This window comes from Xiphias gladius, chromosome 1 (assembly GCF_016859285.1).
Source record: "Xiphias gladius isolate SHS-SW01 ecotype Sanya breed wild chromosome 1, ASM1685928v1, whole genome shotgun sequence".
NCBI lineage: Eukaryota > Metazoa > Chordata > Actinopteri > Istiophoriformes > Xiphiidae > Xiphias > Xiphias gladius.
In genome coordinates, this window is record NC_053400.1 from 21,170,398 (window position 1) to 21,196,944 (window position 26,547).

The following is a 26,547-nucleotide window of genomic DNA, read 5'->3' on the forward strand; positions in this document are numbered from 1 at the left end:
CAGGAAATTGAGTTTATTCAATTTTTTTATTTTAATCTTGCTCACCCCTAAAATATAACCACAACCCAGTTTAGTGGGCCTAACCAATGATTGATGTACGGCACAGTTTCCACACTTAACATTACATCAATGAATGCATGGTAGGGGGGGGTTAAGGTGGAAAGGTGCAGGACAACAATACAAAGGCTGTATATGAATAGCCCTTTTTCCAATTTAAATTAAATCAAATATGTAGTATAAATAGGCGTGACTACACTAAGGCTTAAGTCGAGAGAAAGGACAGAGTGCAGAAATCAGTATAAGATAACATATGTATATCATCAAAGCTGGGATATAGTCAAGTACTTATCTGTGTGCCATAAACACCTCAGTGCTTCTGCTCTTCTGCTCAATACTAACTCATCTGTTGCCTCAGCATAAAACGGAAGATCACAACAGGTCTGTACTACAGTATGTGCCACTTTATGTGTATCTGGTAACATTCTCCTCATTCTCCCTCCCTGAAGTCATCGTATCCCTCCCATAGACTGGAACATCATACTATTATTTTTCAAAACCCTTTGAAGTGTTTCTTATCATAGCTGGGACAGCTCGACGCTCCAACAGACACCCGTGGTCATTTGTGCTGAAAGAAAATGCATAGCAAAGGCCTTTGCACTTTGAGTAGCATGAACATAATGACAACAGAGAAAAAAACAGTACCCACAACTGGAAGTTGTGAGAAAAAGGAGGGCCCAGATCATCAGTGAAATATTCCCAGTGTGAATGATAAACAGGTGTGACATTCCCCTTGCTGTCGCTGCGCAAGGTCCTTGTTGAAAAATGGAAGCATGTCATCTACTCCCTAACCAAAAGCATAGAGTCTCGATTATGCACAATACGATAATGTAATGTGTGTGTGAGCCTGGTTAGTCTCCCTCCAGCCACGATGAGACCAGCGGACGGATCAGTTAGCTACTGAATAGGCAGAAAAGCAACACTGGTTTTGGGGTCTGTCATTTTACTTGGTTAAAGTGTTTGGGCTTTGGCCAGTTCACACCAGCCAGGTGAAGAACCTGTCACCCCTCTTCGTGTCCTTGTAACTTGTGACTGCTATTTGTCTTTTTTTTTTTTTTGGTAACATTTTATACCGCACATTCTCTGTAAAATACCGGACAAATAAACAGAAATCACTGAAACCACGGTTGGCTGCTGCAGCCCTTGGTGTTCTGGTGTGCAACAGCAACCTAACGTGTGATTCCAAGAAGCCGATCAGCAGTGGCGGCAGCGTAGTGTCTAATCGTATTTAATCGGGACAGCTGCTTAAGGTGGCATCCTTCGGGGCCTAGCTAATGGAAATGTGGCCTAAGAAATGTGCCTCCAACCATCACTAAAACATGAGCTAAAAAGACGGGTCACACTGTCCGAGCCGCAGCGAACTGCCTTGCCCCCCTCCCTCGCTCCCTACATGTGTATACAGCCGAAGGCATCTTATCAGTCAGGTTAGTCAGTCTTCCCTTCCGGTAGCTGCTGCTCACCTGTGTTTTGAGGATGCCTTGCCAAGACCCACTGCATCGGTTCCGCTCTCTCTCCCATATCCCTCTGACTGCCGACCCGCCTTCAGCCTCTCTCTCCCCGACACGGGCTCGGGGTTTATTGGGGGGGTGGGTTTTGGTGGGGGGGGGGTGAAATCACAAATGTCTCACCGATAAAATTCCAATAATCGCACAGACGTCATCACAACAGCGGATGACCCAGGGATGTCAAAGAGCCGGAGCTCCCCCGGTTACCTGCCGGGTGCCAGGTAAACCTGACACATGGCATCGAAGAGCGTAATTAATTACACGGTCCCTTTCAAACCGCTGGAGACTGTGGCGGCTCGGTTCTCCGCTTAACTGCAGCGCGTCGTCAGCCGTGGCAGTTCACTGACGGTGTGTCGTTTTCACGTCCCTCCGTCGGAGCTCGGCATGATGATGTCTCTCCATGGGAGATAACAGTACCTCGGTGCTGACCGAACAAGACGAGCCCTTCGTCTCTAACGTGGTAGTCAGTAGCTTGTGTGTGCCATCAGCCGGACAACTCCCGAATCCCAGTGCGAAGAGCAGCTAAACGGAGGTAGCATTTCGAGAGAGTCTGGCCCATCCCCTCGGACTTTTTTCCCGCAGGAAAAAATCCGTACGAATGGGCTATTCCCCTTCCGTGTTTGGCAGCGCAAATCGGGTTTTGCTTACGCACACCTGACTGTTTTTTTTGTAAATGGCAGACCGCAGACACTTCGGAGATCCTGCGGAGAAAGGGTGCCACTGGTGGTTTGTGAATATCAAGAAATCAGGTTCAAAGAGAGGAATGTTTATCAAGAGGTTGCCTCTCCCCCTTTGTGAAGTCACCCAGAAAGGGGGGTTTCGACCCTCTTTTTGTACAGTTATTACATAGTTTGGGGGAGCTGTTAAATGGTACTAAATAAAATATAGCATTAGCCTACCTTAAAGGCAAAAATGTTATTTGATTGATCTTGGTTGTGCCCCCGCGCGTGCGCAGTTCAGTATTTACCCAAAGCAACGTAGGTTACCACAGCGACGAAAAAGGGGCCCCTACTTTTTTAAAAATAAACATGGACTTAAGGAAAATTTTGTCCAAAACTTGTGCACACCTATATTTAAAGGTATCAAAAAAATTCACATAAGAGACCCAATGCACTTTTTTTTGTTAATACCAAATTTTCTTTTGCGTTACTTCATGACCCAACCCCAAACAGCAAAGTTAGCTCAATACATCAAGAGAAGATATGAAATTGGCATAAAAGGGAGAGGGGGGCTCGATGTTTTGATTTTTCGAGTTCTTTTTGACAAAGTCGGGTCATATCTGACTCGCTTGGGCAGTGTCGTTTACGTAAACCAGTACGTATTTGACCGACGACGCCATACTTTCCTGATTACTATCTTGACATACTGCGCTCCTCTTTGGATGGACGTATACTGGGCGTTGATCGGCGTCACGCCATACGATTTACACGTGAAACTAGGTGCACTGTAATTTGTTAAAAATGCGGGCGAATAAGCAGAAGCTGAGCCATAAAACCTACTGAAAACAGATCAAATTAATGAGAAAACCTCATCAGAACATTTGGCCTAATCCAGTCGCAGGGACTTCCCTCTTTCATATAGCCTGCTGCCAAGACTGTTGACCTCAGGGCCAGGGGTTATTTGGCAGACATCACGTGTCTGAAAATTGTTTCAAAGCTGCCTGTAATTGATGTGGATTCCTTTTTGTTAACTAAATACCAAATATTGCTTGGGGAATAAAGGCTTTAATGTGAGAAACAGATATTGCCCTGCATATTTGCAATGTAACATATCTCGCTCATTTGCATAGGCAGGGACAAACCTGATGCAGGATGGATGAAGTGTCCAACCATCTTGTGGGAATACACAAATAATGATGGTGAGTAGTGTCACTGGGGTATGTGTTGGTTGCGTAAAATACAGAAAAAGTTAAAGTGCCTTTGTACCAGTTTAATTCTCCCCTAACGATTCCATAACTACGGTTTGTTCTTGTACTGCATTTTGGACCTCTCTTAGTACTGGCTAAGCCTGTGTGAGGGCCCTCCGATTTGTTGTTGTCAATCAATGGTAATGCCCCTCTGACATTTTTTACCCGGTAGGTTAAAGAGAGCTCTGGCTCAGTATATGTTGGATAGGTTCAAGCTTTCACAGGATAAGCAGGTATAGAAAAGGAATGGATGGATTGTGAGAGAGAGAGAGAGAGAAAGCAACGGTTGCGATTACCCCAAAGTCTATGTATATGTTTTCAAGATATTGTAACTATTAGCCCTAAAAATTAACTAAATTAATGAATAAGTAATCATTGGAATTATTATCTGTACAGTACAGACTGTATCATATAAATGTGTGTTTACATCCATCGATGAACAGTGAATGATCTGAGTCATTCAGTCATTCTGCTCCTGCTCTGACAGAAATTTTTTGGACTATGTATAAAAAGGGTTATGGTTCCTACTGAGACTGTCAACAACACTCTCAAACACACCCAAAGGTGACAGTCGGCACGTTAACCTGAGGAATTGTTTAATGTGAAATCAAATGTGCTTGAGCCAAAGCAGTAAAAATGTAATTTTCCAAATACTTACTCCCATTACTTTTAACAAGACCCTATGTGTAACTTGTATTATATTTGATAATTGTAGAGATAATTAAAAACAAGGCTTTGCCTCGTTGAGATATCCCTTACTAGAGCCATCATTTTTTTAAAAAGGATTACGAATTATTTAAAAAAACAAAAAAAAACAAAGACTCCAAGGATTACCCAGGATGTAATCAAAGGATAGACTACCCCTACTTTGAGGACCAGATGGTACATCCCAGTCTCTCCTCCTCTCCCTCTCATTCTCCTCCCTCCTGTTTTCAGTGTCCTCCATCTCTCCGCTATCTCTCATTTTCTTACACTGAGGACATTCTGACTTCCAGAGACTTCTGTGGTTCGTCCTCCATCTGTTATTCTTATAATCTCTACAGAGCTGTTGGAGAGGTATGTAATGTCCATATTTGCTCTCATTAACATCACTGTAGGATTTAAAAGTAAGAATTTTTATAAAGATGTGTCCAGCCTACATTCTGTAAACTTCTATGATGCGTTCATTTAATTACAGCAGTATTTATTCCTCTTCCTTCTTTTTCCTCATTTTGAATTCACTGATTTCCTCTATGGCAGTCACTGTTGTCCTTATTTCTCTCCTCCATCTTGTCCTCCATTTACAGCACATATGACGAATGCAGTTTTAAAGTGGGAGAACAGAGAGCAAGACAGGGGAAGAGATTAAATCTTTGTGTTATTGCATCTGTATTAGGTTCTTGTCCGGGTCAAAGAACTAAAGATTCTGTCTTTGAATATGAGTAGGCTCTGCAGCTGCAGTACCATTCTCCCTTCCTCCATTACAAAACTAAAAGATAGTCCGATGAAAATGCTTTACACAGGAAGATGCTGTAACATTATGTCCTCAGTGGAAGATTATGTCACTGCAGCCGTGACCAAAATCCACAATTCCCTGTCCTTCTGAGCATCGGAGTGTTCCCATCAATGTCATCTTTTTCCAAGGTCACATTTAAGGCCTCACTGCCACATGACTGCTTTACTGCTGTACAGTGAATACATGAATATGAAGGGCTCTCTCATATGACAGTGTCTATACACTCAACAGAGCAGATAACATGATGTCTGAGCCTAATTTAGAGGGATAATCTGGCTGTGTCGGTTTGCTGTTTTTCCTCAGTGAAGCAGCACAGAGCTGACCTTATAAAGACTCCTCCTGAGAAGACCACACCTCTGTCCCCAAGTCCATGGAAGCCAAGGCCAAGTCTGGGGCTCCAGCGCCCAAGGCAGCATCTAAAGTAGAGAAGAAGGAGCCCGCAGCCCCACGCAAGGCTGACCCTGCACCTGCAGCTCCTGAGCCTGAGCATCCTCCCTCCGAGGATGGAGCAGCAGAAGTGGAAGCTGCAGCGGCAGGTGACGAGGCTGCGGCCTCTGGTACAGACTCTCTGGAACACCTGAAACCCTTTTTCATTGGTGGTGTTGTTATTGCTGCAGGAGCCATCTTGCTGGGAGTGTTGCTACTGGCGAGGAGAAATTAGAGCGTCATTGCTGATTGGTTCACAGACTACCATGGTACAGATGGGGGATGGGGAGCCACTGTGCAAATTACATTGTTTTGGTTTTTTTGGCCTGCTTTCACTTGTAGTAAATCAAACCATTCAAGTTTTGATCAAAGTTGTATATGGATCATAATTACACATAGCATATGCATGAAGTTGCTTCAAAACTGCATCTGAACTGTAATAATCTGTTTCTTAAAAAAAATAACCTCACACTGTAGTACCGAGTTTAAAAGCCAAAACTCTCTAAAGGTATCTTATTCAACTGCTTTATCTTGTTTAAGCTAGTTTGCACAAATATTGACATAATCTTGCAATATTTGTACATTCTTGCACCAGAAATGAGCTGGTTCACTTTGCTACAAGATCATGAAAAACTATATTCATAATGTTGAAGCTTATAGATATTAATAATGGCTCTCAGAATTGTCCTAGGTTGTATTTTACTTTTCAAAAGGACAGAGAGAAAGAGCAGACCTGAAAACACCTGGGAATATGCATCGTGATGTATTTCACACTTTGGCTAAATCAGTGCCTAATTGAAAGGATTAAGTTTCTCTTTCTTCAGAGTACTGGGAGAGAGACACTGTGTCCCTGCATATCCAAAAAATGTCAAATAGAGAACGGAACAGTGCAATTTAAAGAATCGACTTTTTCAGAGATAGGAAATATAAGTATGTAGTGGTTTAGGAAGGGGATGTATATGATTGTTGGAGATAAAACAAATACATTATGAGGCAAAGAAGAGTAGTGATGTTACTTCTTGCTGTAAAATAAGAGAGTTTTATTTTACTGTCAAATGATGTCAGAAATCAATAACCTTTCATGTCTTACACAGTAGCCACAGTCGTGCTGGTTCAACCTGTTTACATCTTACAGTAGATACTTAGCCATTAGTCATTAGTGTTGCAGTATCATGTTTAAAACCTGCTGCTAAAACATGGTAGTTGTTTCTGTTTTCACTGTGCTCCCCGTACGTGGCTATAGGGAAAAAAAAAAAAATCATGTTTTCAAAACCTCATTAATAACAAAGTACAACTATAACGTAATGAGAGCATCTTAGGTTGCTAATACAATGAAAGTGAAGTGCAGACGAACTACTGTTGTATAGTTTACTCAAATGAAAAAAAATTGTCAAGCAGTCACAATTTTGTTGCTGCATACACTCGCCTGTACAGCTGTACACAACATTGTCCACTCACATGTAAAGCTCATGGGGATGTCCCTGTTGCATAAGTAGATAGCAACGAAACAGTTCTGTCACACACACCATTACTTGATTTTAGTTGTAAGGGTATGTATGAACACATTACTGACCACATATATTGTACGAACATACCACATTCGCCACAGTCAACACCCCAGACACATCCAAAAGATAGTATGCCAACACAAAAACAAACTTCACCTTACATTGTACAATACAGTGTACCAAAAAAAATAAAAATCCTATTTTCATAAATTCAACAGCGTATAAATGCAATAATTCAGATAGGACTAATTATTTAGCACATGTGCTGTAGCAAGTTAAATTACATAAATGATGATGTAATAATATTGTTGGTGATTATGATGTATGATGGTAGTGCTGGCAATGACGGTGACGTTACAGATGATGATGATGGTAATGATGATGTTTTTCATGGTGACTGTAATGATGATAATGATGGTTATGCTATATTTTTGATATATTTCTAACATACCTTCCTTATGCACACTCCCCTCTGCCCCCAACCTCCTAAATGTAAAAAAGGAAAGAGGTTGTAATCTAACCTTTATTAAAGGCAGTGAACCAGCCAAAGTGAGTATTTCTTTGATAACAAGTGCACTCTTTATTCAAAGTTACTCAGAATTAGTGATCATAATTGCAGATAGAGCTTCCGCTCTATGCATTAACTAGAGGTGAAATTACTCTCAGTTAAGTTAAACTGATCACTCATTTGAGCTTGGGTAATTAATTTACAGTGTCAGACAATATAGTAATAAGGATACATGTCTTAATCCTTAGGCTATCTTACTAAATCTTCGTTTAATTTTTTGTATTCTGTGATTTATGTATGCTATTCATTCCAATCTACATTTCCAATTTTGAAATACAGAGCAATGTTATATTGCTGCTGCTATTTGACAGTCTTTAAAATTTGTAGATTTTGTCAGTTTCCTTTCTGTTTAAAATTTTACTACAGTAGGATGGCCCTTAGTGGATTCTATAAGCTTTGGAGTTACATGAACAAAAATAAACAAACAAAAAACCCCCCAAAAAACATAACAAAACACGATACTCAAAATTTGAGGGTTTGAAAAAAAATGTTTAAAGGCAAACGATTTGGAGATAAAGGCTTTGCCATTGACAACAGCAACATAAGTATGTATAATCACCTGAGAAATACCCACTGTAAAATTAAATCTTTCATGTTCATGAGTACTGAAACAATGTAGTTTGAGTATACTTATACTAAGGGTGTGACAAAACGTATTTAATTATCTTTGTCAACAAAGTTTATGGTTCAACTGTAAAATATCTTGCAGCAGTCAGTACATGTCTTAATCCTTAGGCTATCTTACTAAATCTTCGTTTAATTTTTTGTATTCTGTGATTTATGTATGCTATTCATTCCAATCTACATTTCCAATTTTGAAATACAGAGCAATGTTATATTGCTGCTGCTATTTGACAGTCTTTAAAATTTGTAGATTTTGTCAGTTTCCTTTCTGTTTAAAATTTTACTACAGTAGGATGGCCCTTAGTGGATTCTATAAGCTTTGGAGTTACATGAACAAAAATAAACAAACAAAAAAAACCCCCAAAAAACAAAACAAAACACGATACTCAAAATTTGAGGGTTTGAAAAAAAAATGTTTAAAGGCAAACGATTTGGAGATAAAGGCTTTGCCATTGACAACAGCAACATAAGTATGTATAATCACCTGAGAAATACCCACTGTAAAATTAAATCTTTCATTTTCATGAGTACTGAAACAATGTAGTTTGAGTATACTTATACTAAGGGTGTGACAAAACGTATTTAATTATCTTTGTCAACAAAGTTTATGGTTCAACTGTAAAATATCTTGCAGCAGTCAGTACATGTCTTTAATCACTCTCAATAAACACATTTAAAGGATACTTACTAAAAATATTTACATGTTTATCTAAAGAAAAAAAGATGGGCCAATGTGTATTATATTTTGGTTAGTTTTACTCTCAATGATCAATATCTATACTGGTCTGCCCTTATTGCTCAGCTCTACTTTGCTCTACCTGTATAGATGATGGCTGATTAGACTGCTATTCAGTTGGATGCTGTGTAAACTATGTTTTGAGTTTGTTGAGGTCATCATAAGAATAATAAAAATTTAAAAAAATCATAAAGAAATAAGCCGTAACAGGTGCAACAAAAGGCAAGTGAATCAGGGCGATGTTAGTAAAGCATCAAGAGATGGTTTGTTTTATGGTCCATTCTACACAGTTTACACAGCTTTTGGCAAATAATTACATAAGCCAAATTTAATCTTGGATGCCATTTTATTAGGTTCACCTAGTTAAAACTATTGCAGCCTAATACAACAGCCCTGCAACAGAATCCTAACTTCGTGTGGGTTATTTCTGTAAATGTAATCAGTTTTTGTTCAAACTGTTTTAAACAGGTGTTTGGTCAACTTTATGGTCATTTTGGAGGGTGCAGTTTGTTGTGCTGTTTTAATGTATTGCGTTATACTACGAGATATTTCAACTTTGTCCATCCCATTTGTATCAGCGAGGGTAGAATGTGCAAATTAAACTATTCATCAGTAAACATTTGTGGAAGTTATGCTTTTATTTTGAAGTTTTCGGGCCGGAACTCTTCTGACTGCCGTTGCAGCAGGAGCGAACGAGGGAAGCTGCCATCATTTTTTCGCAGCTATTTTCTGTCAGAATAACAGAAAATTAAAGCTTTAGGTTAACTAGATTGGTGACGGTGAGTAGATAGACCTTAACATTTTTTGACTTTGTGTTTATACTGCTAAAAAGCTAACAATAGGTCAACTGGTGCCAATACGTTTTTTTTAGTGGCTAACGTTAGCTAACAGTTTACTGTCGCGCTAATCGCGTGGCCACAGTCTGTGGGCGAGTTCAAACCGTGGGAACTCGACTACCGTAGCCAAAGTCTTATTTTGTGTTGATCTTTTCAACGAAGACACGCTAAATTAGCTAAAAGCTAAATTGTTTTTTTTTTAACCTAGAATCTTGGCAAAACACTGGACTCAGCTATCCCACATAACACTTGCTATAACATGGGAGTTTGGATTCGCATTTGTCTGACTACCAAACAATTAGTGTTGTTCGCAGACCGCCTAAACAAATTCATGTTACCAACGATGGTGCTTGTATGAAAATGAATGGTTTCGTTAATATAAACCAGTTAATTAATGCTAGCCAGCTAATTACCTGGCTAGCATTTTACTCTCAGGTACTGATGTTAACAGGGTGATGTGTTTCCAGGTGTCCTACAATGATCATCCCTATCCGGTGCTTCACGTGTGGGAAGATCGTGGGTAACAAGTGGGAGGCATACCTCGGCCTACTCCAAGCCGAGTATACTGAGGGGTAAGTTGATACCCTCCGGTTTCTGTCATTGCACTACACCTCAAGATTTTGTTAGTAGTAGCTGTTCCAGGCCGTGTCTCAGGTAATTCTGAATAAGGCTAGTGTCAAAACCAAAATATGCGTCTTTGCATGGGAGCAGCTCTGCAAGAAGAATTTTCTGGAAGCAGTCAACTATAAATACACTACACATCAAACCCTTTTTTTCCTATTTAGTTGTCACAGGGTATGCGCGTGTCTTACAAACCGTCGAGCTGTGTACAATCAGACCCAGGATGCAATGATGGAATTAACAATAGCAATACCCTGAGGGAATAGCAGCCCCACTTTGACTGCTATCCCCACCATTGTCTGTAGTAACGGCCATGTACTTTATTTATTCATTCAGTTATGTCTATACCATGAATTAGGACTGACTTTACCTCCTCTCTCCTTCTTAAGTGATGCCCTTGATGCCCTGGGCCTGAAGAGATACTGTTGTCGGAGGATGCTCCTTTCTCACGTGGATCTTATTGAGAAATTGTTGAATTATGCTCCACTGGAGAAGTGATTGCAGCTGGCTACCTTCAAGAATGCATGGACTTTGTGGGGCTGTCGCATGGACAGATTTATATTATTATGGTGATGTGACAGAAAATGCCAACCACTGTGAAGACTTGTGAAACTTAAATTTTGTGCACCTCTTTGAAGATTTTTTTTTTTTTCTAAATAAAGCTGTTAAATGACATTATTACCTGTATTACTGGCTTATCTAGCTGCCAACATCTTTCTCCAGGAAACTAAAGTGAAAATGAGTTTGCACGCTTGTGCTGTATCAGTGCACTGTGCATTAAAGCAAAGTTTCACCTCATCTTAGGGAAAATGATTGGATTCAACATCGTAAAGAGACCCGTATCAGACCTTTGGAAAGCTGGGTTAATCAAACGTTGTCCAATGCATGTGAATCATTGTCTGATCAATCAATAGCAATTGAAGTATACAGTAACTTAGGTGTTTTGACTGCTTCAAGTTCAAATACCGTTTTCAATGTCTCACTGGCATATGAACATACAAATGTAGGAGATATAATTACTAGATCTTTGTGGTCCTCATTCAGCAAATGCAATAGGTCTTAAATGGCTGAGGAAAATAAAATGCTGGAATTATATTTTCAGGAAATTTTCTTTAATTTGTAGATTTGATACAAAAAAAAGTGATAAACATTGCACTGTATTACATAAGTTATTAATCGGTGTTCCTGTGCATGCAAGCTTTGGACTCTGATGTCCCAGCAACAAATCTACAACCACAGTTTTTCTTAAAACAGGAAAAAGTCCCAGTATGTACAGATGACTGGAGAACAAAAAAAGTACACTTTAGACTTTGTGGAGATACATCTTCAGTCTCACCTTAGATTCCTCCAGATTTTTATACAACAATAAGTCCTGTCTTTGCTCAGCTTCACACTCCACGAGTCTGGGGAGAAAAGAAGCATACTTTTCAAAGCCAGATTTAGACAAACTACATATTGGCCAACACTTTAATGTAGCAAGAGGCTCTGAGAGGATATGTGTTAAATGTTCTTAGAACTAGTATTAGTGGCATTTTATGCCAATTGCTGTGATTCAAAAAACTACAGAACACAGTCTTGAGTTGTTTCATGCAGAGCTACAAACCTTTATATTGATTGAAAAGCTTTCTTACATATTATCACTCTTAAAGTTCTGCATATGCTCCATCTCACTATATATTGCCTATGCTATTGAGTTACAGCCATGCTAAGTCTATTCATAAACACATACTGAGAAGAATATGAAAAATGTGATTATGATGACGGTTTAGGAGTCTGGTGACATAATGGGGTTCAGACTTTAAACAGTTCATTGCACAGTAAGAACTTCTTACTAAAAATAACCACTTAACTGACCTTCACTTCATGAACCGTAATCTGTCAAAAAGGTTTTGGGTGTGATGAAAAAGCACTAGGAACCACAGGCCTGTATTTTTTACTGGTTTATGCAATACAGCTTAAAACTTCAAAAATAAACCTAGAAATCTCCACTCTTAAGCCATAAAAATAAATAAAGGCAGTAATAATGAATCATATTGATATTAAAAAAAACAACATCCATAATGCAGTTGAGCTCTGAAAAATTATGTGCATTCAATTTAATATATTATTTGCTGGAAAAATTGTAATTTACTCAATCACATTGCAAGATTACTTTAACCACTTGTAAAATTGTTACCAGACAGTCACATTCCATGTGATCTAATAATTTTCTACGTCACCAACATAATGAAGATAGTTTGATAGTCGTGTTTGTTGAAGCTTTTTCTACACATAAATACTCTTTTTTTTTTTTTTAATCAGGAGGTTTCTTTGAGAACAAGTTTTTTTTTTTTTTTTGCACAAGAGACCTGGATACAGCAGTAGAAACGACAGAGATAAAACACAACAAAACACAGCCGGTCACACATGCACATACAAACAGCATCAGAAGCGATCACAGACATCTCTTAAAAAGGTCCAAAACCAAAACTTTAAATTAATCAAATTGAATTCAACTTTCAAGTTTTTAAGTTCTTTAAAGTTCATTCCATGTTGCAAAGTACTGGAAGGAGGAGTAGGGAATGGAGGTTTGCTCAAGTTCAGTATTTACTGGGGGATCAAGAGTTTGTCAGTCGTGGGATCTGGTCTGATGAACATCACTTTTAAATTGGAGATGTGTGATTAACTGAGACAGCTGTAGTAGAAGAAGTTTCAAAACAAATTGATGGTGTTTTTGACACTGAGTAATAAACTGTTACTACACTGAAGTCCATTGGGCTACCCAGTGCATAACTGGAGTTCAGAGGGTTGAAGGTCGTGGCCTTTGCTAGATACAAAGTCTGTAAGTAGTGGAGATCCTCAGTAAGTGTTATTACTGTATTCTACAGTCATATTTTTTCATTATTGGGGTCACTAAGCAAGTAAGCTAAAGGATGATGTGTAAGAGTCACTAACCAACACCACTGTATGGCTCTGTGATATTAAACTCCCATTATGTTATGGAATGTTTGGGCAGTCTCTTCTGTTGTGGTCTCACTGTACTTCAGAACACAGAAGCTCAATATAAGAAACCCAACAATGGAACTGATAATAAAACACACCGCAAATAATTTAAGTCTATACAGTTAGGTACTAAGTATTTGGCTGGTGACACAATTTTCAGAATTTTGCCTCTGTACACCACCACAATGGATTTGAAATGAAGCCATCAATATGTGATTGAAGGGTAGACTTTCAGCTTTAATTCAAGGGGTTCAACAAAAATATTGCATTAACTGTTTAGGAATGACATAGTCCCTCATTTTCAGAGGCTCAAAAGAAGTTGGATAGTTGACTGACAGTTCCATGGCCAGGTGTGGCCCGTTCCCTTGTTATTTCATGACAAATAATGGAGATAAAAGGTATGGAGCTGATTCCAAGAGTTAAATTTGCATTTGGTAGCTGTTCATGGGAACTCTCAATATGCGGTCTAAAGAGGTGTCGATGCAAACGAAGGAGGCCATTATTAGGCTGAAAAAACTAAACAAACCTATCAGACCGATGTCAGAAACTTTAGGAGTGGCCAAATCAACTATTTGGTACGTTCTTAAAAAGAAGGAACGCACAGGTGAGCTCAGCAACTCTCAAGGCGGTAGGTGTATCATTGTCAAAGTCTACAATCGAGACGCCTTCATGAATGTTAATACAGAGGGTTTACCACAAGGTGCAAACCAGTTCTGGAACAAGATTCTTTGGACAGATAAAAAAACCAAGACAAACTTGAACCAGAATGATGAGAAGAGAAGAGTATAGAGAAGGAAAGGAACGGCTCATGATCCAAAGGATACCACATCATCTGTCAAACATGGTGGAGCCACTGTTATGGCGTGGGCGTGTATTGCTGCCAATGGAACTGGGTCACTAGTGTTTATTAATGATGCGATTGCTGATAGAAGTAGCAGAATGAATTCTTAAGTGTATAGGTCTATACTATCTAGTAAGATTTAGCCAAATGCTGCAAAACTGATAGGAAGGTGCTGCACAGAACAGATGGATGATGACCCAAAAAAAAAACTGCAAAAGCAACCCAAGAGCTTCTCAAGGCAAAGAAATTGAATAATTTTCAATGGCCAAGTCACTCACCTGATCTTCGCCCAACTGAGCATGCTTGTCACTTCCTGAAGACAAAACTGAGGGCAGAGAGACCCAGCAACAAGCAGCAACTGAAGGCGGCTACAGTAAAGGCCTGGCAAAGCACCTCAAGGGAGGAAACTCAGCATTTGGTGATGTCCATGGGTTCCAGACTTCAGGCAGTCATTGACAGCAAAGGATTTTCATCAGAGTATTAAAAATACTCCGTTTGTTTATAATTATCTTGGTTTGTCCAATTACTTTTGAGCCTCTGAAAATGAGGGACAATGTATAAAAATTCCAAAACGGTTAAAGTGATATTTTTGTTAAAACCCTTGAATTAAAGCTGAAAATCTACACTTCAATCACATCTTGATGGCTTCATTTTAAATCAATTGTGAATATGTACAGAGGCAAAATTACAAAAACTGTCAGTGTCCAAATACTTAAATACCTAACTGTAAATTAAGTAAGTATACAACGTAGAGGGAAGCTTACCAAGTCAGCGGTATCGGTCTCTGTGATCTCTGTGCCTTTCCCGTTCCCGTGAGCGCTCCTTGTCTCTCTCTCCACTCCACGAGCGCTCTCTGTGTCTTCGAGACATTCCCGCAGCTTCCCAGCTGGAGGAATCTTCTCGGTCCCGCTCTCTATCACGCTCTCGCTCCCTGTCACGACCCCTGTCGCGATCTCGTTCTTTGTCCCCAGAACGACTGCTACTCCTGCAAAGAAATGTGTATTTTTGTGATCTAGAATGATAAGAAAGCTAGTTCCATAGTTGCATCCTCAGCTTCAGTGGCTTCATGTCTGAACTTCCTGAGGCATAATTATACAAACCTGTAGCCATAGTTGCCCTGGATAGAAACTAGACAGTCTTTGAGTGAGGTGACCAGGGCTTGACAGCGTTCATCTCCACATACTCTGGACTGCTTGATGATGGCAATGGCAGTTAAAAGAGTCTCCATGGCCACCCGCAAGTCTCCTGCATTAGCAATTGAAAAGATTAGATATTAGAGACATTTTGCTTTTAAGTAGTTAAGCACTTCACAGCTCCTAGGGTTACGGTTAGTAAAGAAATTTTTAAAAAAAGGATGACATTTGCTCACACATACAGTAAAATTAGGCAAAACATTTTGAAGCACTAACTTCCATTTGGGCTTAAGCTACAAAAAGACTGGAAATTAATATTATCGGTTGGTTGTGATTCATCTTATTCCAGCACGAACTTTTTGACAACTAAATTTGTTTCACCCTGATTAAATCATATTACAACTTTTGAGTTACACTGTCGTACCCTGAGTTACATATAGTGTTTATAACAAAAGGCATTGCATTTGCAACAGGCACATCCTGCTGCGAAATATTGTTGCTTGCCAGCCATTAGCTTTGTTTAACCACACTTCTCATATGAACACATCCTGCAATGAGTAACACCAGAGTCTGATATACTTTAAAGGTGAAAAACACTTCAAACATCTCCTCCAACACTATCATCCAGAAAAAAATATTACTAAGCTACAGTGACTTCAGCCAGTATTTGGACTCTAACTTTGCCACATTTTGTTGACCTTCTGCATACAAACTACAACAGAAATTCTTAATTTGCATGTCAAATACCCGTTACAGTCACCATCAAAATCCTGTTTAATCATCCTTTAGATGTCTCTAGGATTGACAAAGCCACACACCAAGGAACTCTCTGTGGACCTTTGAGTTAACAATTGTGTCAAAGCACAGATCAAGGAAAGGCATGTTTATACAACACTGAATGTTACCAGGAACTCACCAGGTTCCATAGTTCATGCAAAGCCATCTCTGCAACACCTCTTCCGTCAAGTCTTTATGGTATAGGGGCTCAGTGGAAGCCACTCGAGAATAAAAGTCGTGTGCCTGGAGTTTGCCAAAAGGCAATCAACAAACTTATGAATGTATGACAAAAGCTTTAATTGCCTACTCTTGCTAATTAATGCCAAGATGTACGTCAGGTGAAAACCACCACTACTCTACAACTACTTAGTATAATCCCAGTAATGAAATGTGGCGGTTTCAATATTATGCTACATTGATACTTCTCAGTGGCAGGGACTGGGGATTAGGACTGAGGGAACAACACAGAGAAACAAATACAGAGAAGTCCCTTGAAGAAAGCTGCACCAGAACAAATGAACAACTGTAGGAGAACTGAACTGAATGAAGTGTCTGAGTGCTTATGTCAATGACACACAGTATTTACAGAATAGTGTTTTATCATTGATAAATTCAAAAAGTAAAATGCAAAAAAAATTATCTGCTTTGTCATTATGAAGGTACTGTGTTGAAAAAGAAAGTACTCAATTTTATATTATCTATAACAACAAAATACCAAAAAATCTCTTTTGACCAGTTCCACTGTGAGAGGTGTGGGGGACAGTTTTTTATTCAGATTTTTTTCCCATATGCCCGCCAGTCATAAGTTGGGACAAGTCCTTTACCCACATGGCTTATTAAGGTCTGCGTTCTTTCTTCCACTTCACAGAATCTGATCGGCTGTACTTACCAGCTGTTGCTCCAGATACAGCCTTGGAGATTGCACTGCTGGCAACCGCTCTATTTCTGTTCATTAGCTCTTCAAAATCTCCATTTGTACTTTGAGGTGTGTGTCTGAAAAATACACAGATTGTTGTCATACTGACTGACTATTATATAATTATTTAACCACCACAAGTTATTACTAAAAATAACTTGCCATGAAAGTTTTTTTTTCTTGATTTCTATGACATTTCATATTTACATGAATCTTAATTTGTTGTACTGCCTATATTTTTTGTATTATGTCTATGGATCCTGGTCTTTTGCTGCTTTAAACATCAATTGTTCACACCATTATTATTAATCTTGGGAAAAAAAACATTACTGTTTATGATTTTCAGTAGCTATACATTTAATACAGTATGTGTTCTCACTTTTGTTGGCTGTAAGATTTGCTGCTGTGCCCGTCTTGTGCCGGGGTGAAGAATGCTGGATTTATATGTAGACTAGGAGATGGCTGGCTAGGAACATGGGCTGGATGGGGAGGGAATAAGGGTGGCAGGGGCGGAGGGATGTTTGGAGGCATATGTGGGAATGGGGGAGGTGGCTGACCAAGGAAAGGGCTGGGTAATGAGGGAAACCTGTTTGCAAGTGGATGTGACGGGAAAAGGGGAGGTATAGGGGGAGGGCTTGGCTCCTGTGATAATAATGAGGGAATCTTATCTGAAGAATCAGAGTCCTTGGGATCTTTGGAATTAACACGCAGGGGTATACCTGTAGAGAACACACTGTCATACTGGCAGTCATACTGACATTTTGCAACATAGTGTAAATTCATAAGTATTTTCTTAAGATTGCATTGCTCTTACGTTTATTTGCTACGTCCTCAAACACAGTTAGGTTCTGGCGAGTGGCAAAGCGACAGTCAATCCTTTCCCCATTGAGTTCACATTGGGGTATTCTTTCCAACAATACTTTTAATGACTCTTCTGAGGTCACCACCACTTCTGCGTAGCTGTATCACAAAATAGAAGAAACAACACATGTACGGCTACCACAGAAAATGCTTTTATTTGTTTGGAGATTTCTTTGTATTTTTTAAACACTAGATCTGCATCTACTCACCCTCTTGACTGGCCATTAACTCTGTTCTCAGCGAATTTGATCTCTTTGATGTCCTTCACACCCAACGTGTGGGCCATGCACGTGAGGTCTTTGTCAGATGTCCACTGCAAGTATAAGCAGGTTCGGGACGATGGGAAGAAAAAAATGACAGGAGGGTAGACAGTTACTTGTGATCTTGATGAATAGTAAGACTGTTGCAGAAACAGAAATTGAGTTGATTGACAGAAACAGACTCGTATGTAGTACTGGGTGAAATTTTTCTGTTTATGACGATATATTTTAAAAACCCAAACCTAGAATACTCACTGTCATTAAAAAACGGGTTTTAAGCCTAACCTTAGGTTACTTTTGAGCTAAATGTCAGTTTTCAACCTGGCATTTGAAACAGGTTGTGTTAACAGAGATTCTAGAGGACAATGCTTAAGTCTATCGAGGTATCTGGTTAACGTAGGAAAGGGCCTGCATGAGCTTGAATTCTATTTTGAATTACTGCCCTTTTTAAACGCACAATATGTAATTTACTGCCACTAAGGGTCTCTCAATAAAAACAGTAACAAAAGACGGAGTCTGGTGATGACGTGAAGTAGCGTGAGACCATGGGCACCATTGCTGTCATTGCAGTCAGCTTCCCTCGGTTAAGATCCCCTCAGTGTTAATCGTTCAAGACGTTTTGACAGAGAGCCTAATTATCCGCAGAGGTCTCCTATTCTCCAAAACAAACAGACCCGGGGATTAAAACCAGAAAACACGGGATAAAGAATTTTCACAGTGAAAAATCAGTGTTTCTCTGATGCCGTTCGACGGAGGCAGGACGTCTCGGATGTCGGAGGGGTCGCAACGGTTTTAACATTTGCTTTGCTCGTTTCTCTAGTGACTTAAGATACAGACATCCGATGACTATATCCTTAAAATATATAGTTAAAATCAAACAAGTTCCAAAAAGTGTATCAAAAAAATGTGGCTTAAAACTGGATTAAAGTCAATTTTGACCAGTTCTGGCAGACAACCATAATGCTGACACATACACAAAGGGGATATGATACTTTGATTGAAATTGATTAATGGATCAATTAATTAAAACAGATTTCCCAAGGTTTGAAAATTGCTGGAAACATTTGAGATAATGTAAGTACGCAACTCAACAAAATATATAACATAGGTCTAGTCATTTTTAGACATTTCAATGCGAAAAAGTTACATATTATACCTTTAAGGCAATTCAAAGTGCATTCTAGTCCAGCAACACAAGCAAAAGTAATACAATCCACTGGAAAAAATTACAACGTTTTGAGCTGATGAAGAGACAAACACTGTAATAAAACAGAAATTTTAAATGGAGCATTTATAGTGTTGTGGGTCCTTGGAGCTACAGTTACATTTATTTGGACTCAGTATGTGACCAAGAAAGATGTGTTTTGCACACTGTACATTCTGCTGACCAGCAACAGTTTCTAATGACAGGATGATAATCTTCACAAGTGAGGCGACGCCACACCACCAAGTAGATGGATATGTAATTGAAGCCACTTGTTCACAAAAGCACCTTCTGAGGCTAAATCTCGTTCCAGACAATACAGCCTTGTCCTATTCACACTCCTAACCTCTAGGGTGGAAGTGGACTGTAAAACCCAAAAACTCATAATTTACCTTACCCTGCCTTTTTGTGGTGAGTTTAGGCAAAAATCAAAGCTGTACTGAAGCTATGTAAAACAACAATTTTTTCCATAAATCAATGTGACTTTTCTTGAAACAAGGTATTGCACATCTCCTATCACCTCTGTTCAACAATAATTACTTCAGTTTGACATACACTCAGTTGGCATTTTATTAAGTATATGTAGCTATAACTAATGCAATGTAATACAATAGTCCTGCAATAAATCCTCCCTTCATGAAGGTTATAAAGTTCAGTTGTACTGAAACTGTTTTAGAGAGGTGCAACTTTATGATAATTTTGGAGGATATAGTTTGGGGTGTGCTGTTGAACTGTATCACATTACACAGAGGGGTGCTTCTGTTATTTAGCCTACCCTCATTGATATGAATGGGGTGGGCAAAATAATAGACACGCCTGTTCTCATAATGCAATACAATTCAACAGCAGCACAAAAAAAGGCAGCCTCCAAAATGACTAAAGAGTTGAATCAATGTCTTCCTAAAACAGTTCCAACACATATAGTAAATAAATAATAAACAATAATAAAGTCCATCTACTCATGCTGCATCTTAGTACTGTTCATTTTGAGTTTTTCAAATAGTGTAAAATAGGGGGAACTTATTTCTCTTTTCTGTTTCTTTCAGACAGTGTTCTGCAAACCCAAGTGGACAAAACAACAGAAATGGTACACGACAATAAAATAAAAATGTAATCAACATTAACACAGAGTAGATGTTACTCACCCAGGGGAAATTTCCAATATATAACGACAGTTTCCTCAGTGAATTTGCTCCTTTCTGGGTTTTCACTGCTGTTGATTTGGCCTCCTCTTTAGCTGATGCCTCCTCGGGAAAGGGCACAGTAGCTGTCTTGTCCTGATTGACTGAGCCAGTCAGAACAGCATCAAAAAGTTCATTTGCTTCAGCAATTCTGTCCAAATCCTGTGTGCGATAGAAAATAATGACAAAATCATCTTACATGCTGTCATCCTGTGTATCTCAATGTGCAGAGCATCAATGAACAAAGCATTGCCCGAAGAAATAAAAATCCTAGGGCTCAGTTGCAGGAAGTGTAGACTGGCAGGGGATCATTCCCATATTTTCTGGGATTGGCCTGTACTGCAGACATTTTGGCAGAACATAAAGTTAAAAAAAAGAAAAAAAGAATATTGACATACCATTTGATCCACTGTATTTTCTATTTGGGAAATAGTAAATGACAAAAGATGTATCTTATCCATACTAACAGCCTGCTTATTGGATGAAAGTGCTCTCACTGGACCAAACTTGATGGACTGAAAGGCTGAAACAAGTCAGCACAATAACATACACCCAGTTGTCACTTTATTAGGTACACTTAGTTAAAACTAATGTTTCAGAGTTCAGTTTTTGTTGACCATTTTGGAGGCTGTGGTGCTGTTGAACTGCACTGTGTTATGTTGACAGATGTTCCTATGATTTTGTCCGCCTAATTCCAATCAGTGAGGGTAGACTAAACAGCCGATACGCCTCTTTGTATAAAGCAATGCAGCACCACAAATTGCAGCCTCCAAACTGATCATATGGTTGACTCAACACCTCTTTAACACAGTTTCAACAAAAGCATTATAACTTCCATGAAGGATTAATTGAAGGACTGTTGTATGAGACTGCATTTGTTTTAGCAAAGTGTACCTAATAAACTGACAACTGTGTGTATGAAAGCACTACTTTAAATGAAGCTGGACCTCAGTGACATTGTAGCTGAGGGTATGAAGGCCGGAATAATGAGACATGTAATGTCTTTCTAATTCTGTGCCCAGTATCAAGAATTGTTAAATGTATCCTAGGTTCCTCTGTGAAACATAAAGATGAAAAAAGAAGAGGTAGGCCCTCATACAGAAAAAGAGGGAAACTCTTAACAAAATCTGACATCAGTTCACACAGGCATCGAATGAAAAGGTGCAGCTATACTCCACCAAAGCGAGGTCACACCGCTGTGCTGCTCTCACTGGTGCAATTTGCTGCGATGAAACATACAGACTCACCTCCTCGTTTCGATTCATATCACTGTAGACATCTATGAAATCCTTCTTGGACGTACTTGGTCCGGCTGCAGCTCCTGCAGCAGCCATCCCGTGGGCCCAAGATGATCCAATTGATGACACCGCGGCTAGTTTTATTTTATTTTATTTTTTTTGTTTTCAGAGTAGTTCTCACATTCAACTGCAAATTATCCGTACATAACCGCCAACAGGTGCAACGTCAGTAATTGTTGTTAACGTTACGCCTTGTTTATACGGTTAGCTTACACTCCGCTCGAGTCCACAAAAAAATTAAACTGTAAAACAAAATATAACCACAAAACGAGAATACGACAAGCGCACATAAATTAAAAAATTATATTTTAATGGACACTTTCAAAATACATGCACACTATTTCATGCATGAGTGCACATACAAGTAGTTTCTGGATAATGTGATCGTTCTTTGGTCAGCTAATGCTAATATTGCTAATCTTCAGTGGGTGAACATTTGTGCGTCAGGGCTATTGAACCGTTGACAACAACAATCAACGGTTGGTTCCTACCATCAAGCCCCTTCAGATTCCGATGCTAGGAGGGATGAATTTAATCGTTATATTGATTTTGTTTGATGACTGAAAATACAAAAATTAAGTAACATTCCTTACATATACCATATTGAGGCCAATTACGTTCTCCTGTGGCTAAATATGGCGAGATGTGTGCGTTGCGTCCAGTCGTCCCCCCACTAGTTTCCCCTACGTGACTGCTACTTGTGTAAGCTCTCTGTTGTGTGTATGACATTCAGACACCAGTAACACTTTCACGGCGGAGAAGCGGTCTGTCTACAAGTCGCAAAAAGAAAAAAAAGAGGGTTAAAATGCTGTCGTCCGTCGTTGCGAAAAGAGTGAGTTATCGAGTAAACGTTACGTTTATTTTTACATTTGTTGGTTGTAGTTTTTAGTGCTGTAGCCGCCTGAATGCTAGAGCACGTCGAGGACTTGACTTTTCACAGCTCTAACGCTAAATTATTGAGTGCGATGTGATAATATGGTGTACCAACTATCTATTAATGTTGTAAATAGCTATTGTTCAGTTCAATCTTTTGATGTGGTAGCATTAAACGCCCAGATGCTGACAACGTGTGCTGCTGGAGGACAGTTGTACAACAGGGCAGCGTGGGATAGATATTATGTAATTCCCCTCTGCTTTTCTCTCTTTTTTGACTTTATTGATATTAAACCTTTTGGGCTAGCACTAGCCCTTTGAGCTGACTCATCTAAAGGAAGAAACAAAGAGTCGTAGTTAGATTTGATTCTTATGTCTAGTGTTACACTGACACACTGGAGATGCATCATTACCTCCAGCTTACCTTTCTCAACGCTTCTTTACGCCCTCTGTGTTTTTTGCTTACTCAATACATCTAAGTCACAAACAGTTTCTTAGTGTTAAAAAAATAAAAAATACACAGTACCAGGTTGTGAGAGTTTAATGACAGGAAGGACCAAAACACCACACACACATGCATATTCATCCACATACTCTATGACAGGATGTGCATATTAGTTGTATTTCCCAGGAAAGCGAAGTAGGAACAAATAATTCCAAAATAAATATATTTTTCATTAAATACAAAGAAGTTGTTGGGTCTTATTGCGACTCACAATTTGCCTTCTCAGAGAATATAAAGATCATATCATCACAGTAAATAAAAAAAAAAAAAAAAAAAAAATAGAAGATAAAAATTAAAACAGCCAAAATGCAGTTCCTAAAACCACCGTTGATTATATGCCTCCAGCTTATAATATTTTAGACAAAAAGTGACCTCTCATATAAATTTAGACATGCACCTAGTTACGTAAATGATACGGATGAATTTTACACGTTGATCTAATATCTGAATAAGCGTGAGAAACATTTTTAGGTAAAAGTCCAAGAATCTTACAGAAAACAAAGGCAGTGTGGAAAAACCTGATGTAGTGACAACAGAGGGAGATACTGTGTGTCAGCTCAACAACAGCACTACATGGTTCAGCAGATTTGAGACAGATTTGCATAATGAATTGTTTGACTAATCACATGTACTGGATGATACAGACACTGAAGACACTTGTATCTGTGCAAACGCGTGTTTTTGTTGCCTGTCAGCTGGTGACAGGGGTGTGCCAGGCTGCACGGAGACCAGCAGTCGCAGGGCTGGTATCCTCCCGTGGTTACCGCGGAGACGCGCCAGATGACACCAGGGGCGACCTGATTGAGATCCCTCTGCCGCCTTGGGAGGAGAAGCCAGGCGAGCCCACTGACATTAAGAGACGCCGACTTCTCTATGAGAGTCGCAAGAGGGGCATGTTGGAGAACTGCATATTGCTCAGGTTGATAAACTACTGTTTTTTTGTCCCATCTCCCTGTCTTCTAGCCACACTGGTGATTTTTGTTTCTGTTTTGTTTGTTTTTACCTCACGCTTAAAAGATAGGGTCACATTTTTCAGGTCTGCCTTAAAACAATATTTATTTGCCCAAATGAACTCTTATGGTCGCTGTATTTGTACCTACTATCCATACTGGCTGCAAAGAGATATTCTATTAAAGCAAGTTTAGTGTAAGTAAGGGCGGGCAGAGCCTGCAGTCCTATTTCTGTGCAAAAAATGAAATCTTGAGTTCAGGTGAAGTTAATATGAGGCTTCAGCTGGCTGTGTTAGACAAATCAAAGGGAAATCTTCCAAAGTTAGGGCGTTTTTGGTACAAAATTTTAGATACTATTCCTCGGTTCGAGCTCAGCAAGGAAACACTGTCTGTGGAAACACAAAGATGAAATTGGTACTAAGATAAACACTTTCAGTGTATATGTGGGCACGTGATTATTGTTTCAAGACGGACTTGAAAAAAATGTGAACCTATCCTTTAACATATTTAGAGCAGGTGTGCAGGTTGTAAGCGGGACCAGCTTTTTAAGTTTCTTGTTTTCCCTTAGAAGGTTTTCACATCCTGTTGCTATTTTCTAATTTAAGTTCACAGTATGGAGTCCTTTCACCAGCAGCTCAGATAACTGGAGAAAAGGCTCAAACTGAAATGAATTCTCCACCTCTCTCATAGCCTTTTTGCAAAGCGATACCTGAACACCATGAGCGAGAACCAGCTGCAGCAGTACGACAGACTGATAAATGAACCAAGCAATGACTGGGACATCTACTACTGGGCAACAGGTGAGAGAAGAGTTCTGCTTCTTTGACGAGTTTCTCAGACACGTGATGTTGCCTCTGCCATCTCAGACGGTACAGCAGACATGATACATTTGGGCAGACCATAAGTTAGTGAGCTGGCGACTGCTAAGCTTCAGTCAAGAGACATTTGAGCCACAGATGGGGATTTGGATACTCTCACTACAAAACGTTTGAGTAGTTAATGACACAAAAACATTTCAGCTTTGCAATTTTAACGTTTATGCATATTGCCAATAATAAATATTTCCTTTGACTTGTTGTCAAGTGTTAACAGTGACAAATAAATCAGACGTACTCATTTTAAATTCAATCCGTAACACTACGAAATGTGCAAAACTCCGGTGGGCATAACAATTATTAAGGGCTTGTTTTTTTTGTTTTTTTAATTAGTAAAAATTTAAATTCAATTCACTTCTGTAGCTGTTTTTTTTTTTTTTTTTTTAACCCTTCCTTTTGGCTCGGACTTCATCCTGGAAGCTCCTTCGCTGTACCAAGATAACTTACCATTTCCTTCTTCTAATTTTCTCTTAATTTGAATCCATGATTTGTCTGTTTCATTGTCCATAACAGCTGACAAATGGAGTCAGCGTGAGAACAACACCGCTCTTGAAAACCAAACAAAAATTGTCGCAGGCAGTCTGACTTTACTGAAACAAATAATTACCGTGGTATTACTAAGTCATTCATTGATATGGTTTCCATTTTTGAAATGAATAAACTGGGGCGTCCCAGGGTCACGCACAGTCTCTTACTTAGAAGCCTTGAATGAGCCCTACACAGTTAGGAATGAGGAAGGCATTTAAATGTGTGCGTGTGAGACACAAGAATCTAATGTCTTCTACAGAGAAGCTGTATTGTCTCTTGTCCCTCAAGGACCATTATTATCCTTGTTACCTTTTCCCATTATTAAAGTATGAAACAAATAAAAAAAAGTTCATGTGAATTTTATTTCTTATTATCGTCATGAGCAAAATATCATGTCTGGATCAGCCTACTGAGGTCATGTGAGAGGGACTCCCCTCTGTGTGCTCATTGTTCTTCAGCCGTCTGTCTCATGATTAATCTTCATGCATAAAATAAAGAATCTATATACCCACTTTGCTTTTTCCCCCCAGTTAAGTTTTGAAGAGGATAAGTTGTAAACGAAAGTAATTCAGCCTGATCTCTTTTTGCTTACAGAGGCTCAGCCGACCCCCGATGTTTACCAAGGAGAGGTCATGGATATGCTAAAGGAGTTCACAAAGAACCGCAACCATGAACAGAGGTTGGATGCTCCCAGCTTGGAGTACCTGGATAAGGAAAGCCAATGAGGTCCATGGCCCTCTGGACCCTCGCAAAGACTCATTTAAGGTGGGGCACTGAGTCAGTAATCAGTGTCACATCGCTCCAGAAAAATCACCTGGAAGTCCGTAGTGTTTTTCTAGCCACACACAGCAAAATGTACAAAATATTGTGGAGTGCAAAATATTTTGAACAGTTTACTGTATGGTACTATCCACCTGAAAAACTGTAGCCATAGCAGTTGGTCATTATAGGGAGAAGACGATTCGTGGAAGATTCAAGGGAAGTTTTTGGATCGGACAAAGACTGTGTTATGAATATTTTGCATTAATTGTATTGTAATTTTGTGATTTAAGACTGTAAATTAAAACTGCTCAATGTGTGA

At 39.3% G+C, this 26,547-nt stretch overlaps 4 protein-coding genes and 1 long non-coding RNA gene across 6 annotated transcripts in view; 3 read left to right on the forward strand and 2 right to left on the reverse strand.

Annotated features, from left to right (window-relative positions):
* dagla (diacylglycerol lipase, alpha) overlaps positions 1-2,474 on the reverse strand; it is a 40,294-nt gene extending 37,820 nt beyond the window's left edge. The window contains exon 1 of one of the 2 annotated variants that reach the window (XM_040123337.1): positions 1,518-2,474. The gene's annotated coding sequence lies outside the window, so the exon portion shown is untranslated. The remainder of the gene's footprint in view (positions 1-1,517) is intronic. The other variant, XM_040123370.1, reaches the window with a different exon arrangement.
* On the forward strand, positions 1,681-7,760 carry LOC120787911. The gene is made up of 4 exons (XR_005707129.1): positions 1,681-1,783; positions 3,352-3,420; positions 4,405-4,524; positions 5,267-7,760. It is a non-coding gene; the product is annotated as an uncharacterized LOC120787911 (long non-coding RNA).
* A 1,704-nt stretch (positions 7,761-9,464) lies between these two features.
* On the forward strand, positions 9,465-11,388 carry polr2l (RNA polymerase II, I and III subunit L). The gene is made up of 3 exons (XM_040128342.1): positions 9,465-9,604; positions 10,129-10,233; positions 10,672-11,388. The coding sequence occupies exons 2-3, from the start codon at positions 10,139-10,141 to the stop codon at positions 10,778-10,780; spliced, it is 204 nt and encodes a 67-aa protein (XP_039984276.1). The 5' UTR covers positions 9,465-9,604; positions 10,129-10,138; the 3' UTR covers positions 10,781-11,388.
* A 46-nt stretch (positions 11,389-11,434) lies between these two features.
* LOC120790598 (cleavage and polyadenylation specificity factor subunit 7-like) lies at positions 11,435-22,411 on the reverse strand. Its single transcript, XM_040128318.1, has 9 exons — positions 21,685-22,411; positions 20,402-20,599; positions 18,002-18,105; positions 17,746-17,891; positions 17,311-17,650; positions 16,905-17,008; positions 15,206-15,350; positions 14,870-15,090; positions 11,435-11,685 (listed from the first exon to the last, which is right to left on the reverse strand). The coding sequence occupies exons 1-8, from the start codon at positions 21,769-21,771 to the stop codon at positions 14,874-14,876; spliced, it is 1,341 nt and encodes a 446-aa protein (XP_039984252.1). The 5' UTR covers positions 21,772-22,411; the 3' UTR covers positions 11,435-11,685; positions 14,870-14,873.
* Positions 22,239-26,547, forward strand: sdhaf2 (succinate dehydrogenase complex assembly factor 2). The gene is made up of 4 exons (XM_040128328.1): positions 22,239-22,567; positions 23,809-24,032; positions 24,754-24,863; positions 26,061-26,547. Exons 1-4 carry the CDS (start codon positions 22,541-22,543, stop codon positions 26,189-26,191), a joined length of 492 nt encoding a protein of 163 aa, XP_039984262.1. The 5' UTR covers positions 22,239-22,540; the 3' UTR covers positions 26,192-26,547.

Bases quoted from the DNA above. Each gene is read 5' to 3' on its own strand.
- polr2l (XM_040128342.1), top strand. From the start codon at position 10,139: ATGATCATCCCTATCCGGTGCTTCACGTGTGGGAAGATCGTGGGTAAC. The intron at 10,234-10,671 runs GTAAGTTGATAC...CTCCTTCTTAAG, and splicing joins CAAGCCGAGTATACTGAGGG to TGATGCCCTTGATGCCCTGG.
- LOC120790598 (XM_040128318.1), bottom strand. From the start codon at position 21,771: ATGGCTGCTGCAGGAGCTGCAGCCGGACCAAGTACGTCCAAGAAGGAT. The intron at 15,351-16,904 runs GTAAGTACAGCC...TTGCTAATGCAG, and splicing joins TGTATCTGGAGCAACAGCTG to GAGACTTGCGGGTGGCCATG. The intron at 15,091-15,205 runs GTTTGTATAATT...ATTTCTTTGCAG, and splicing joins CAGGGCAACTATGGCTACAG to GAGTAGCAGTCGTTCTGGGG.
- sdhaf2 (XM_040128328.1), top strand. From the start codon at position 22,541: ATGCTGTCGTCCGTCGTTGCGAAAAGA. The intron at 24,033-24,753 runs GTTGATAAACTA...CCTCTCTCATAG, and splicing joins GAGAACTGCATATTGCTCAG to CCTTTTTGCAAAGCGATACC. The intron at 24,864-26,060 runs GTGAGAGAAGAG...TTTTGCTTACAG, and splicing joins CATCTACTACTGGGCAACAG to AGGCTCAGCCGACCCCCGAT.